This window comes from Squalius cephalus (genome assembly GCF_949319135.1).
Source record: "Squalius cephalus genome assembly, chromosome: 1".
Taxonomy (NCBI): Eukaryota; Metazoa; Chordata; class Actinopteri; order Cypriniformes; family Leuciscidae; genus Squalius; species Squalius cephalus.
This window is the reverse complement of record NC_137122.1, coordinates 64,843,173-64,858,299: the sequence shown is the minus strand read 5'-3', so window position 1 is coordinate 64,858,299 and position 15,127 is coordinate 64,843,173. Positions and strand designations below refer to the sequence as shown.

The 15,127-nt window shown below is 36.5% G+C and overlaps 1 protein-coding gene across 1 annotated transcript in view; it reads right to left on the bottom strand.

Moving 5' to 3' along the window:
• Positions 1-13,940: 13,940 nt before the first annotated feature.
• LOC307167326 (lecithin retinol acyltransferase-like) overlaps positions 13,941-15,127 on the bottom strand; it is a 1,951-nt gene continuing 764 nt past the window's right edge. Inside the window, exons 3-4 of the mRNA XM_079886329.1 lie at positions 14,411-14,646; positions 13,941-14,250 (exon numbers count right to left, since the gene is read on the bottom strand). Coding sequence (XP_079742455.1) covers positions 14,164-14,250; positions 14,411-14,646 — 323 coding nt within the window. The 3' untranslated portion in view covers positions 13,941-14,163. The remainder of the gene's footprint in view (positions 14,251-14,410; positions 14,647-15,127) is intronic.

Here is a 15,127-nt window from a genome sequence, read left to right as displayed (position 1 = left end):
CGTTGTTCTCTGTATTGACAGCACTCCAAATGTACAAAAAAATGAGCTCAGTGTTAAAATTGACCGGAGTTCTCCTTTAAGAAGAATACATTTATATTTAATTCATACAGTGAAGACTATGCAATATTTTATTTTTTTACATTTGATTATTAAATATACTTTTTATGTTTTTTAAAAAAAATTCTGTACAGCACTTTGGTCCACAATAATCTTAATGTTTGATCTCTTTTTCTAATATGATAATAAGGAGGAGTGAGAACAGTGGAAGGAGAGACGGGGAGCCACAGATGTTTGCCGTTAATATTGTTGTTGTTTATGTTGTTTATGTTAGTGTGTGGCAGTCGGATATAGAGGTAAAATTGTTTTTTGGTTTTTTATTTTACTTTATGATTATTTAAGTTCAGACAGTTCCTACCTCCTTCTTGCCTAATAATGAAATTGTATTTTATTATTCGTTTTATTAATAAATTCTAATTCTTAATAAATCATTTGTCACTATTTCAGATTTGTTCTGATACACATGTAAACGAGAACACATTTATTGTGAATTTGTCTGGATTGAAATACAGTGTGTTAGCACAAACTGTAGGAGAGAAGCAAACTAAAGTAAAGCGCTGACTCTAGGCAGAATGCAAATGAGGTGTGGTCATTATGAATATGCTAATTGGCGTATTGCATCATTAAGTGACTTCGAGCAGGCTTTAGCGCCTTTCCATTGAAAGTATTTGGCAACAGCTCCATGTGTAAGCGCGGGAAACAGCTGCAGTCGAGCTGAACCAATCTCAGCTGTCGAGGGCTTTAGCGCTGAGCATCAGGAACACGTGTGGAGAATACCGGACTTACGGAGTAACTCAGGGAAAGTGTTGAAGCGACTCTTCCTCAGCTGTCACCAAACTTCTCTGGTACCTCACTGCCTCTGCTAATGTTAACATACTTCAGATCGCTGCAGTAAAACAGTCATGTATGAGTTAAGTGACATGATATGTTTTGCACCGGTTTATTCCCATCTAGAGAAAGAAAACATGTTCATATCTTATTTAAGATGTGCATTGATTTACAGACGAATACAGTGATAAAAGGCTTCAGGTAATCGGCATGATTTTGAGTGTGATATTATTTGTACACAACAGTCCTATAAAGAAGCTAATATCAAGGACTTTGTACATGTTTGCTCTGCTGAAAATAGTTCCCAAAAGAAGCAGTGATGAGTCCAGCTTGTGGAGTGAGACCAACAGTTAAAGCCTGTTCTAGTACAGTGGTTACTGAAGCAAGCGATGTGCTGTGATCATGGTCATGTAAATGTGTTTATAGTGCCCTCAACTGGCTCATTATATAAGGTATTTCCTTTCACAGCTCAAATAACATTAGCATATGGCTCAGATTTCTTTGGCATCTGCAGTTGTGATTAGACTCTTGTCAGATGTTAAGATCACTCACTGTATACTGGAGTTTTTACATTTTACTTTTCCTCTGTATAGCCTAATGCTGGGGGAGATCTTCATCTATTTTAAAATTATACTGTGTACGTGTCCATTTGGATCATAATGAACAAACAAATAAACACAACAAGCACAATGTTGTTGTCGTGGGCACTTCAACATACTGAGATTAATGAATGCACATTAGCTGCTTTTTATTCATCATCCATGTACAACTGTGTGTAAAAACTTGTGATTTTCACAATGGTCTGAACACAGTAGCTGAATGAGAATGAAAAGCCACTGTCTGACAGTAGGTGGCGCTTGTGGAGCAGCAGAAAGAGTCACGGAGAAGAAAGAAAGTCAGACATTAGAGAGCTGATTCAGTTAAGCCTTTTTTATGACTCTCTGACTTCAGTACGAGTCAAGAACAATCGTAAAGCTGTTAGGACATCTCAGCTGTTGAAAAGGATACTTGATGTATTAGATGTATGATTAATTTTTTGATACAAAATGCAGACTTATGTTCTTACATTGTATAGATTCAAGTGTCTTGGATGATTGTATTCCACTATTGTTATTGTTATGGGCAAAAAATGGTTTAGTGAAGTTTTAGTTGAGGTGTCTGTAAAGTGAGGGCATGACAGTCTCCAACTAAATTATGTGCTTTAATTTCAGGATCTGGTGCATCCCTAGGAATAATCATTTTGGATCTACAATTTTTCAAAATAATACTTTCCAGAAATATGGCCTCTTGGCTCAACTTGCCCTTATTGAAAGGGTAAATTTTGCTATTCATTATGTTGAAGTAAAACTGAACATTTTTAGGCAGTAAATGTGGTATAGACGTATGTTTATCAAAGAACTCCCCCACATATATGATCATTTTTTATTTATCATTTATTTTTAAAAATAATTTTATTGAGATTTAATTAAGTTAAAAGGATCATCTTTAACAATAGTCATTTGTGTTTGCATTGCATGGCACTTGCACCATGTAATATTGCAGCTATATATATATATATATATATATATATATATACACTCACCTAAAGGATTATTAGGAACACCATACTAATACTGTGTTTGACCCCCTTTCGCCTTCAGAACTGCCTTAATTCTACGTGGCATTGATTCAACAAGGTGCTGAAAGCATTCTTTAGAAATGTTGGCCCATATTGATAGGATAGCATCTTGCAGTTGATGGAGATTTGTGGGATGCACATCCAGGGCACGAAGCTCCCGTTCCACCACATCCCAAAGATGCTCTATTGGGTTGAGATCTGGTGACTGTGGGGGCCATTTTAGTACAGTGAACTCATTGTCATGTTCAAGAAACCAATTTGAAATGATTCGAGCTTTGTGACATGGTGCATTATCCTGCTGGAAGTAGCCATCAGAGGATGGGTACATGGTGGTCATAAAGGGATGGACATGGTCAGAAACAATGCTCAGGTAGGCCGTGGCATTTAAACGATGCCCAATTGGCACTAAGGGGCCTAAAGTGTGCCAAGACAACATCCCCCAGACCATTACACCACCACCACCAGCCTGCACAGTGGTAACAAGGCATGATGGATCCATGTTCTCATTCTGTTTACGCCAAATTCTGACTCTACCATCTGAATGTCTCAACAGAAATCGAGACTCATCAGACCAGGCAACATTTTTCCAGTCTTCAACTGTCCAATTTTGGTGAGCTTGTGCAAATTGTAGCCTCTTTTTCCTATTTGTAGTGGAGATGAGTGGTACCCGGTGGGGTCTTCTGCTGTTGTAGCCCATCCGCCTCAAGGTTGTGCGTGTTGTGGCTTCACAAATGCTTTGCTGCATACCTCGGTTGTAACGAGTGGTTATTTCAGTCAAAGTTGCTCTTCTATCAGCTTGAATCAGTCGGCCCATTCTCCTCTGACCTCTAGCATCAACAAGGCATTTTCGCCCACAGGACTGCCGCATACTGGATGTTTTTCCCTTTTCACACCATTCTTTGTAAACCCTAGAAATGGTTGTGCGTGAAAATCCCAGTAACTGAGCAGATTGTGAAATACTCAGACCGGCCCGTCTGGCACCAACAACCATGCCACGCTCAACATTGCTTAAATCACCTTTCTTTCCCATTCTGACATTCAGTTTGGAGTTCAGGAGATTGTCTTGACCAGGACCACACCCCTAAATGCATTGAAGCAACTGCCATGTGATTGGTTGATTAGATAATTGCATTAATGAGAAATTGAACAGGTGTTCCTAATAATCCTTTAGGTGAGTGTATATATAAAACTGTAATTTTCTTCATCTAGACTTGAATAGCATGTCCTGTTCTCTTATGTTGTCTTCAAAAATGTGTGCTAACATCATTTTGTGTATGGTTGCCTAAACAAGGGGTGGCTCAACTTCCCCACAGGCTCAGATCACCCCACTCTCCCTCTACATGCTGTCAAACAGCCATTCACATCAAATGCTTAAAGATGACATATGTGTTTCCAAAATGCCATATTATGGCTTAATAATTACAAACATTAGTTTACAATTAGTCGTAAAGGAAAACAATTTTTTTTGTACATTTCATCTGGACTAAAAAATGCCAGCGACTGAATGAGGTATAGCCTCACAGTTGAAAGCCTCCAGGACATGCTGTAACTGTCCATGAGAGTTTTATTTTATTCGTTCATTTCAGTCAGATTCATAAATGGATGTTCATTTAACCCTCTGATTATCTTAATTTGGGCCGACACTAGTTATCTTTGGGGTCTCCGGAGACCCCAGACAATAACATTTAATTTTGTAACAGAATAATATATATATATATATATATATATATATATATTTTTTTTTTTTTTTTTTTTTTTTTACAAATGTAATTTTACTCTGTTTATTAATGTTTTTACTCAACATTTGTGCAGTTTTTGGAGGATTTGATATATTTTGATATATTTTAAATTTCTATAAATAAATAAATATTTATTTAAATAGGCTTTTTACAAAAGAAACAGACCTATATTTCTAACTTTCATTCATGGGGATAACATGGATAATTTTACATGGTTTAGTGTAAATTTTTTGCCCATATTTTGTAAAATGTAGTTTTAAAAGTAAAAAAAAAGATCATTTTAGCCACTAGATGGCTATAGAGCTCCACTATATGCTATTTGCTATTTGACTAACTGAAAGATATCTTTCCAGAAAGATAAGTTTTTCCAGTTGGATTCATATTTTTTGGACAAAGTTTAGCATTTTTTGTATTGAAATTATTATATTTTCAATAATGTTTACATTATGATTATAATCAAACCTGAAAAAATATAAAAGTTTAATTTTTAGAGTGTATCATTTATTTCAATCTTCTTTTTTCATATAATTGTACAAATGTGATCTACACTTCAGTTACTAACGGTAACAGAACAGATATGTACAGTTATAATATTGAGTACAAATACATTACATGAACATCAAAATGCAATGAACTGAACAGCATTAAAATGAGCAAATAAAGCAGTAACTTCTCTCTCTCTCTCTCTCTCTCTCTCTCTCTCTCTCTCTCTCTCTCTCTCTCTATCTGTGTGTGTGTGTGTGTGTGTTCACATTGTCGATGTGTCAGAGTCACCAAATTTATTTTTGTGGTGGTTCCGCATTTTGGACTATTTTATGTGACAAATTATTAGAGAGCAGTTTTTATAGTCTCACAAATGTATTCCTGTGTGTGTGTGTGTGTGTGTGCGCTCGCATGTGAGCATGATAATTTTACATTGTGGATGTTTTTTGCATTGTTGGAAGTGTGCCACTTTATTTCTGTCTATGTGTTCTGCGTTGTTTCTGATTTTGATGATTAATTTTGTATATTTACATTGCAGGGTCTCCAGGGACCCCGAAGACAACTAGTGTTCATTCCAATTTTTTTTTTGTAGATCTAGAAAGTGTTGAGAGCCGTAGAAAGTTTCATACCATTTGGACAAAGAGATTTTTTTTTTTTTATTTGAGCAAAAGTCATTTGTGGGTTAAAAAGACCCCGAAGATAACCAAAGGGTTACGTCCATTCATCCTTCCATTCACCCCAAGTTGGTAGAAATACACCAAAAACAACGTCAACCGCAACATATTGCAATAGAGATGTTGTCTTATTTAAATTTTACAACATTGAACACCGTCTCCGCCGTTATATTGTCATTTTCAGCATGTTTCCTATAACAACTTCTGACGTTTACATTTTACGTGGCGTGAGAAAGTCACATAAACCACGTGTAATCCGATCAGAGCGGTCAGACGAAATGTATTTCCAGAAATGCGAATTGAATAGGATTTCAAACCACATATGGATGTAGCTTAAAACGGATTTGTAAAAATCGCATTTCATGTGTAGATGTTTGTGGGCGGAGCTATGAGACCAAATGTCAAGTCAAGTCAAGTCAAGTCAAGTTTATTTATATAGCGCTTTTCACAACATAGGTTGTATCAAAGCAGCTTCACAGTAATAAATTAAAACAATACATCAATGTTTGTTTCTAGTGGAACGTCCACGTTTGGTAATGCTGATCAATAGTATCGTTGATTGATTAATTAAATTAAATATCCCCAAATATCCCCAACTGAGCAAGCCAAAGGCAACGGTGGCAAGGAACCGAAAAACTCCATCAGGACCTAATGGAGAAAAAAAAAAAAACCTTGGGAGAACCCAGGCTCAGTCGGGGGCCAGTTCTCCTCTGGCGTTTATGAATTAGAGGTCGGATTTAACTGTAAGATTAAAAGTATTATATGAATGCCTGGCTGAAGAGATGCGTCTTTAATCTAGTTTTAAACTGGGAGAGCGAGTCTGAGCAACGAACACTATCAGGAAGACTATTCCAGAGTTTTGGAGCTAAATGTGAAAATGCTCTCCCTCCTTTGGTGGATCTGGATATCCTAGGTATGACCAAAAGCCTCGAATTTAGTAATCTTAAAGAGCGCGATGGATTATAGGACGATAGAAGATCGGTTAAATAGACTGGAGCTAAGCCGTTTAGGGCTTTATAAGTCAGTAGCAATACCTTGTAATTAATACGTGACTTTATAGGTAACCAATGTAGAGATGATAAAATTGGTGTTATATGATCATATTTTCTTGATCTAGTAAGAACTCTAGCGGCGGCATTTTGGACTAACTGTAGCTTGTTTATTAAGGATACAGGACAACCGGCTAATAAAGCATTACAGTAATCTAGTCTCGATGTCATGAATGCATGAACTAACTTTTCTGCATCAGAAACAGATAGCATATTACGTACTGTAGCTTAGCAATGTTTCTAAGGTGGAAAAAGGCTGTTCTTGTAACATATGAAATATGATTTTCAAAAGACAGGTTGCAGTCTAATATAACACCCAGGTCTTTTACTGTAGAGGATAAAGTAACAGGACAGGAAATGTGTTTGTTTACAACATTATATCGGCCTAGGAAGGTCGAAGCGACACGTGATTGGTGTCGTTGGAAAGGTCTCGGTGAGTGCTTGTATCTCTGTGATGTTCCTAGGCCGAGACACATTTTTGAAACACAAATATATTTCGTCCCATATCTCCGCCCAGGTCAGTGACAAACTATATATCGTTCGAAAGGTCTTGCAAACGAGCCTACTCCGATGTCTCTGTTGTGCACGGTTCCATATGTATATAGCCTATATATATTTCACCTTTTATTTAATAAAAAAAATCGAAATATTTAGTCCTTTAATACTAGAGCAGTATAGTGTAATTCTGATGTTTGGGTGCGTAGCTATGGGACCAGAGTGTAGTAGTGTGACAAATCTTATTGATAATCCATGTTTTATTTACATTTTAGAGAGGAATTTGAGCCGTTTTCCGTTGCCAGCGAGGAAAACACTCGAGGTCTCCTCCAGGCTTTCTATCAGTTCCCCCGAGCGCAAGCCTTCCTGAGGGATTCATGTGTTTACATTGTGTTAATTTTGTTTACATCGGCTTGTGTTTTACATTCGCTGTGTGCTTTCAAGTTGTCATGTTTTGTGTGAACATGTGGCTAATGAGTGTTCTCGTTAGCTGCGTGTTCATGTCTCGTTTTGTGCATGTCTCAGGTAAGCGAAACCGTTAAGTGTTTCATGACAGCAACCTAGGTTTTGCCGTTATAAAATTCGACTGCTGCCATGAACACGTTATTTGTTAATACAGATAGTGGTACGTTTCACAGAAAACAGCAAAACATGGACAAGGAAAACAAAAAAGAAAACTAAATATGAAAGAAGGACCAGACGAGACAAAACTTAAATTGATAGTTTACTCGAATATTGAAAATTCTGTCATACTCACCCTCATGTCGGTCTAAACCCATAAGACTTTCATTCATCTTTAGTCACAAATAAATAAATTTTTAATATTCGCTCATCATTTCTGTCCATTTATTGAAAGACATAAAAGTCATCCATATGATTCAGGCGGTTTCGAAAGCTCAAACATGCGAATGAGGTTCGTTCTTGGGCGTGACACGCATGTTTGAGCTTCCGTTAACCATATAAGATGTGCTTTATGTGTTTATATCTGAAACAAACAGCAAAATTAAAATTTTATTATCATATAAAGCGGCCGGTCTCATTAGAAGACTTGGATTGAACCTGCTCGCTCCGTGTAACACTTAAGGTTTCCAAACCTTATGTTATACTTAGGAAAATGACTGTTAAGGGGATTTATGCAACACTTGTCGTTTTTAAGAGATTACTTAAGGGAAAAATAGATATTTAAGGGAAATTCTGAGGGTGTATGACGTTTCACCTAAAGAAATCGTTAAGTAACACAGTTAAGGGAAACGCATTCAAATGAAAAATTACACTTGAGGTGCTTTATGCAACCGGGCACTGGCTCGCAAGTGTTACACCATGGACCTATGCGGGATTGGAGGGCGTGTTCCTTGTGGATCCAAGTTTCAATGTGGTGTTGCAAGCAAGTGATTTTTTAGCGGAGCCCATGCTGGACCATCTTTTGGAGACGGTTCCCATGCTCGTCCCCTTCCGTGATAACGAGAAATGGTCTCGGTCTATGCCATGTGGCCATATTTTCAGCTTGAGCTTGCTTTAGATTAGCTATTTTTTCGTCAGAAAATGCATAGTTTAGTTTGAGAAGTAGCATGTTATAAATCACCCACACTCCGGTTTAGTTGTAACACACCCTGGCGTGAGATGTAACATACTGAAACAAGGATTATGACAGTGACAGATGCATGGCACTCCTGAGTAGAGTTCAAACACTGAACCCAACCTTCCTTTGGCTTTGAGTTTTTGAAGTGTTTCATGCACACAACACAGAAACTCTCCTCAGCATCTGAGGAATCTGTGTCCGGTGGCTCAAAGTTATGCAGTTTCTGTATGTTTTCTTAGACAGCCTAGGGCGCTGTTGGTTTGTGCGAGTCGACTTATCGTGTTAGTTGCCCAGACCTTTCTCAGGCAAGATTATTTTCTGTTTCACTTTGTCAGTTCGCTGCTCATCTTCCAGTGGACGGCTAGATCAAGACGAGCCTTGACTTGTGAAGGTGTAAACTCACTATCCTAGAATATGTCTTGATTGTACGGCCAAATCCCACTGCACTGGAAGCCATCTTGAATGATCTCTGGTGTAGCTGCTATCCTCACAAGACCTGGAATATCATATACTGTCATGTTTTTCCCTGGATTCATTCTCATCCAGCGATCACTTACACTCCTGTTAAGGGGTTGGAGTTTATGACTACAATGGCTGTAATTGACAAGTGTGAGCAATGGTTATCTAGAAGAAGAAGCAACTCTTCTCAGGGTTGACCTTGGTGTGTTTTGCACCAGAAAGAAGTGCTTCAGAAAGATGACAAAATCCTCCTCCTGCATCCATCCTGATTTATTTCCACTTCCAATACTTCCTATCGGCGCCATCTCATATAAAGTGGTCTACGTAACGAATGCATGGGAACGCAAATATTGGAGGAATTGTGCAATTGACTGCAAATGTGAGACTGACCAGTTGACCCCTTCCGCCTGATGTCATCGCCCCAACCTGTTTAGTGCCACGTTTTTTCATTATTTCATCAAGTTTTCTGATAAACATTTCCACATTGTGTTTATAAAAACTGGTGGGCTCCTAATGGACAAGGTTGGGTTTATTTTAATGTAAGCTGAAAACCCGTCTGCTCCTGACTTTGAAGATTCATCCCAGGTCTTTGGATATTTTAACCCGTATTTCACAGCAAGCTGATAATTCACTTGTAATTTTATTCGCATAATTTCAATATTTTCCAAATTTCGCCCATCTATCCATCTGTATGTTTTACATTGGCACCACTAAATTGATAATTTCCCAAATTGATAATTTCCCCCTAACTTTCTCCTATCTTATCCCTAATTCTACTCTTTATCCAACTTAGCCACGTGGACACACTCCATTGAATGCATCTCCTCAGATATTCTGTAAGTTCTTTCTCTTGTTCATCAGTGAAGACCTTCTTCCCTCGATCCCTTCTCTTCTAACATCTTCCTCTTTTTACAAAATCTGTACAAGGTTATATATGGCAAATGCCATACAATTTTGCCACAGATCTTACAGACTTTCCCAGCTCTTTTACATAATCTGATGTTCGTATACCCAACCATGCGTTTGTTTTTTCTATATTCAAAGTATTCCCATACTGAGATAGATCTAGAGATAGAGATTAGAGATAACAGTCATTTTCTCCGCTGTACGTGTGTGGGTTAAGCAAGTTGAGAGTCTAAGCAGTCAAGTGGAAAGAAGTTGCTTATGTGCAGGTGAGATTCTCTCTTTTAAAAAACTTTTTTTTTTTTCAATCTCAATATCGCAAATAAGCAAATTTGCACGGTATGATAATCATACGTGCTCATACCAGTATATCGTTACATAATTTTGTTTGACAGTTTTAGTTGGTCTAGAACTTTGCCATCGTTAACCACCAGATCCACAGATACTCCTTCAATTTTAGTCACAGTAAAAGAAAGTCAGGATCAAGTTTGCCGCCTTCCTTTGTTGTTCACAGATGTTTTTTTCTCCAGATAAGATCACCGGTGCTATATATCTGGCCTTTCTTTCTTTTTTTCATTCTCCCTTTTATTTAGTCTTGATGGGCTTAATTTTGTCTGATTCTCAACTTTTAAAAGTTCTTCAGGTTGTTTAAGTCCAGAGAATACCTCCTCTTTTCCAATGACTTATTGGGTGCTGTTGTCAACCTATTCATTATCATCATAAGAAATCAAATAACGAGAAGCAAATTCAGGAATTTGCAGAGATAATAATATACTTTGCACAATTGTGTTAAACCTGGTAGTGCTCTGATGGGATTTCAGATGGATAGCGGGTCTCTCTGCTAAACATCAGATAAAGAGGGGATTATTTGGGGTATCACAGCATCCAAATCAAATTATTTTGTCTTTGTTTCCAATAACAACATCAATAAAAAAATAATAATGTTATTAACGATTATAAATTGCACCTCTGCACTTTCCCCTCCAGCCCATTGGTTTGTGGGTGATAAGGGAAACACAAGCTCGTCTTCATGCCCAGTATTTTGCACACATCAGAGTTTGTCTGAAAATAGTTCAGATTTGAACAATTGAAAGTTTCAGAATAAAATTCATATTTGATCATGTATTATGGTGATTAAACAATGATTTCTAAGAAAACTACTATGTTTAACCCTCAAGTAGCCTACATTGGTGACAAATGTGGGCAAAACAATTTTTTCTTTTTTTTTTTTAGTTTCCTTAATCTAAGCGACTTGGCTACTTTTCCTAAGTTTGCCACCTGAACACACACACACACACACACACACAAAATTGGACTCAATTCAACAATGTTAAGTGGTTAAAAAAAACCTCATTAACTGGTCCTTTGTGAACAAAAGCTGATAAAGCATTCCTGTTTATTTTTGTAAACATTTTATTGAATTGTAATGTTACATGACAAAATGCTTTCTCTGTATTCAGGTTTGACTGTAGCAATAATGCAAAAACGTGTACACTTCAAAAAAAAAAAAAAAAATTTGTTTTATAGACCTTGACAAAAAGTATTATTTGAGAATTTCTAAAAAATACAATACAATCTACATCTTAAAGGTTAGAAATTCTGGACAAAAACTACAAGCCTAGAGCTAGACAGGCATCTAGTGGTTACACCATGAAATTACATGTTTTATTTTATTTTCTCTCAACAGATGGCGCTAATCTGACTTCAAAATTGGATTTAAAAGGCCTAGTCTCTATATTAATTTGAAATACTGCATTAATAAAAAATATATATTTTTTTTAAATTTGAAGAATTTTATTTTATTTTTTTTCAATGGCAAAAATTCTTGAGGGTAAAGTTGAAGATTCTATGTTTATATTTTAACATTGATATTTTTTATGAAACCTTAATATACACTCTAAAAAATGCTATGTTGGCTTTAATGAACTTTTTTTGTCAACAGGTCCCACGTAACTAGGTTACATTGGATTTATGTAACATTATTTATTTCAATTAACTTAAGTTAATTACATAAGGTTAATCCAATGCTGTTTAGTTGCATAAAGTCAGTAAACTGGATTATTTGTTTTGGTTGAATGTAAAAATATTAATGTTTAGGATCACTGAACTTAATTAACTTAATTGTTTTGGACAAAATTAAGACTGTTAACCTTATTCAACTAAACGGCATTGGATTAACCTTATGTAATTTAAGTTTAATCCTTTATATATATATATAAATTATGTTTAATGTCTAAATATATACCTGAATGCATAAATAAGCAAACTGGCTTCAATAAACATTTTTGGTTCAGTTCATTCCCAATCATTTGCTTATGTTAGAGCTCTGAGGTCCTCTAGTGGCCTAGTCATTAAATGGCACTTTTTAAAATATTTATTTTTCCACAAATTCAGTTGATTTAAATTAAATGTTTCACTGCAACGAGTGGTCTGTGATCCTCTGAAGTAGTAACTGTAAAATGTTTTGTTTTTTTGCTCACTAGCCACATTCACATTTTCACTAAGTTGGGCCTACAACCAACGTATAATTAAAGGTGCAGTGTGTAATATTAGGAGGATCTATTGAGAGAAATCCAATATAATATACATGAATATGTTTTCAGTGGTGTGTAAAGACTTTACAAAACGAATCGTTATGCTGAATCGTTGTTGATCTTTTGAAGTGTTTCGAACCTGAATCTCTGACAAAATTTCAAAAGTCCAATGTCAAACCAATTTTATATCGGTATCATGTCACTAGCTTTAAAGGTACAGCAACAAATTGTCTCCCATGAGCTATAAGGAAAACCTTTCATTCTGCCAGTCCAATACTGCAGTGCTGTGTCATGTCCAAGAGGCCATCTACTAAACGTATGCCAAACGTAGAGTCACTGTGCAGGCCAGGGGACTTTTTAGTCTTTGAAGTCAACTTTGTAGTGGTTAAAATGAACTTTGGATCTATCAACTCCACCGTCTGGAAGAGATTTAATATGAAAATGTCCATGTTAGTTAAGGGGGTCGCACACCGGACGAGAAGCGCAGCGTCCACGTCTTTACAATTCGAGCACATTATTTTCATACAGTGTCGGCTACACACACCGGCGGCGCCCAGCTACGGCTCAGGACCCTGTTCAAAATTCGCCATGTAGTTTTAAATTAATTTTACATTATATTTGTCTCAAATTGTCATTAATGTAGCCTACTGACTTTAACCTGTGCTCCAAGATACATTTAGTTTTTACATTAATTTACATAAATCAGATGTGTGGATGAAAATTGCTGTTATCGGATTTTCAGGTGAGATTCTCAATTCATTCAGTTAACGGACGGTCTGAGGTAAAGTGTTCAGACTGCAGACTCAGCAACGATTGTATTTAATTGTACAGTACAATCATAACATAGTACAGACATGATCTTAATTTCATAATGTCCTTAAACATAACAATATTGCTGGCCATAAACTGAGAATGTGCGCGTCCGGTGTGCGATACAAGACGCGCCGCTACGCTTCTCATTCGGTGTGCGACCTCCTTTAGGCCCACCCTAAATGCTCTTATATTTTGAGATGCACGATGACGCCCATCCCAAGCCAGTGACCCATGGTTTGTCTGTATGTGTATTCAGAGCCAGTGAGCAACGAACTTTCAAGCAACGAACTTTCAATGTAATAATAATAATATTAAACTGCATTAATGCCAGATAAAATAATTGTCGACGTTAATTAATTAATGCTAATATATATATATATATATATATATATATATATATATATATATATACTTATATATATGTACTTTTAAGACACTATCTAAAAGTGATCACTATCGAAAGAGATTGTTGTGTTTGGCTTTAGGGCAATTTGAAGGATTGCATTCCTTCTCTGTAAAAAAAAAACAAAACAAAAAACATGGACATTTGTATTGTTATCCCTTGATTTGTAAATGAATATATATAACAACCTGTAATGGTATACATTTAGGTTAGGCTACGGGAAGCGGCATATGTCCATGGCGAGAGGTTCACATCTGCCTGATGAGATGTGCACTGAGCCGGTGTGTAAGGAAGTAGCCAATCGATAGTTTAAAAGAAGTACATTTTTTATTAAACCACTGGCTTCTTTAAAACACCTCTCAAAGTCACATCAAAAACCTGTTCTGAGGGTTACATATTTCTTGTTAAATTGAAAATAATTTTGTACAATCAAGACAAATCAACTTTATTATGATTGAAAAAAAAAAACATCCACAAAAAATTTAAATAGCATGTGAGTGCAGTGGAGGGGTAAAGCAGATTGAAGAAATTAATTCAATCTCGGAGAGAAAGATGCACCCATGTTTTCTGACATTTCGTTGTTAAAGTTTGGTTGGGTACTGAGAACAGTATCTGCCTGCAAAAGAGAAAAGACCAATATAAGGCAATTAGAAGCTGATGTTCCATGTGCAGGGTCCCTTATTATACAGTATTGTGGTGATTTCAGGCCTGCATCAGGTTCTACAAAGAAGGATCTGTTTGTAATCAGAGTTATATAGAATACAATTTTAATTTACCTGTAGTGATATGGGTATCCCTAAGCGAACAAATGTGGCTACGTGCTCACAGTTGTGGTCGAGTAATCCGTATTTCTGCTGATCAAGCAAAACCTTGTCAATAGCTGCTCTCATCATCTCTTCAGATTGTGGTTTACGGGACATACGCTGATCCACTGAATTGTCGACTATGCCACCAGGCTTGAGCGGACCTTGCCTCACAGTGGCTCCTGCTTTACTGTGTAGTCCTTTTTCACCTAAAGGAAATATTTAACTGTCAAAGCCAAACTGTTTCCCCCATACCTAGATTGATCCAGTAAAAACCCAACTGGGTAATTGTATGTAAAAAATAATAATGTGATATAACTTACAATTAAAAGTCACCTGACCATGTCTGGATAATAAACAAAATATACAACAGACAAGCACATGCTGCACAGTATACTGTATATGGGTTGGTTATCTAGATACCAGAATGTTTAAGAGCTATTACACAACAGCCTGTGAAACACATGTCGAATTGTTTGAATGCATTTTAAATCCTTAATAAAATGCATGTTACTGCAATACACACTTCAGAATATGTACTCATGTTCAAAATATGTTGCTAGGTAATGTTTAATTCTTCATTATGTAGTTTTATACATTGTAGTGGTGGAGTGCAGTGCATTTACATTGTGTCTTTGTCTTACCATGAGGACATAGGTGAAAGTGCTTCGAGACAGGAATGTTTAGGTG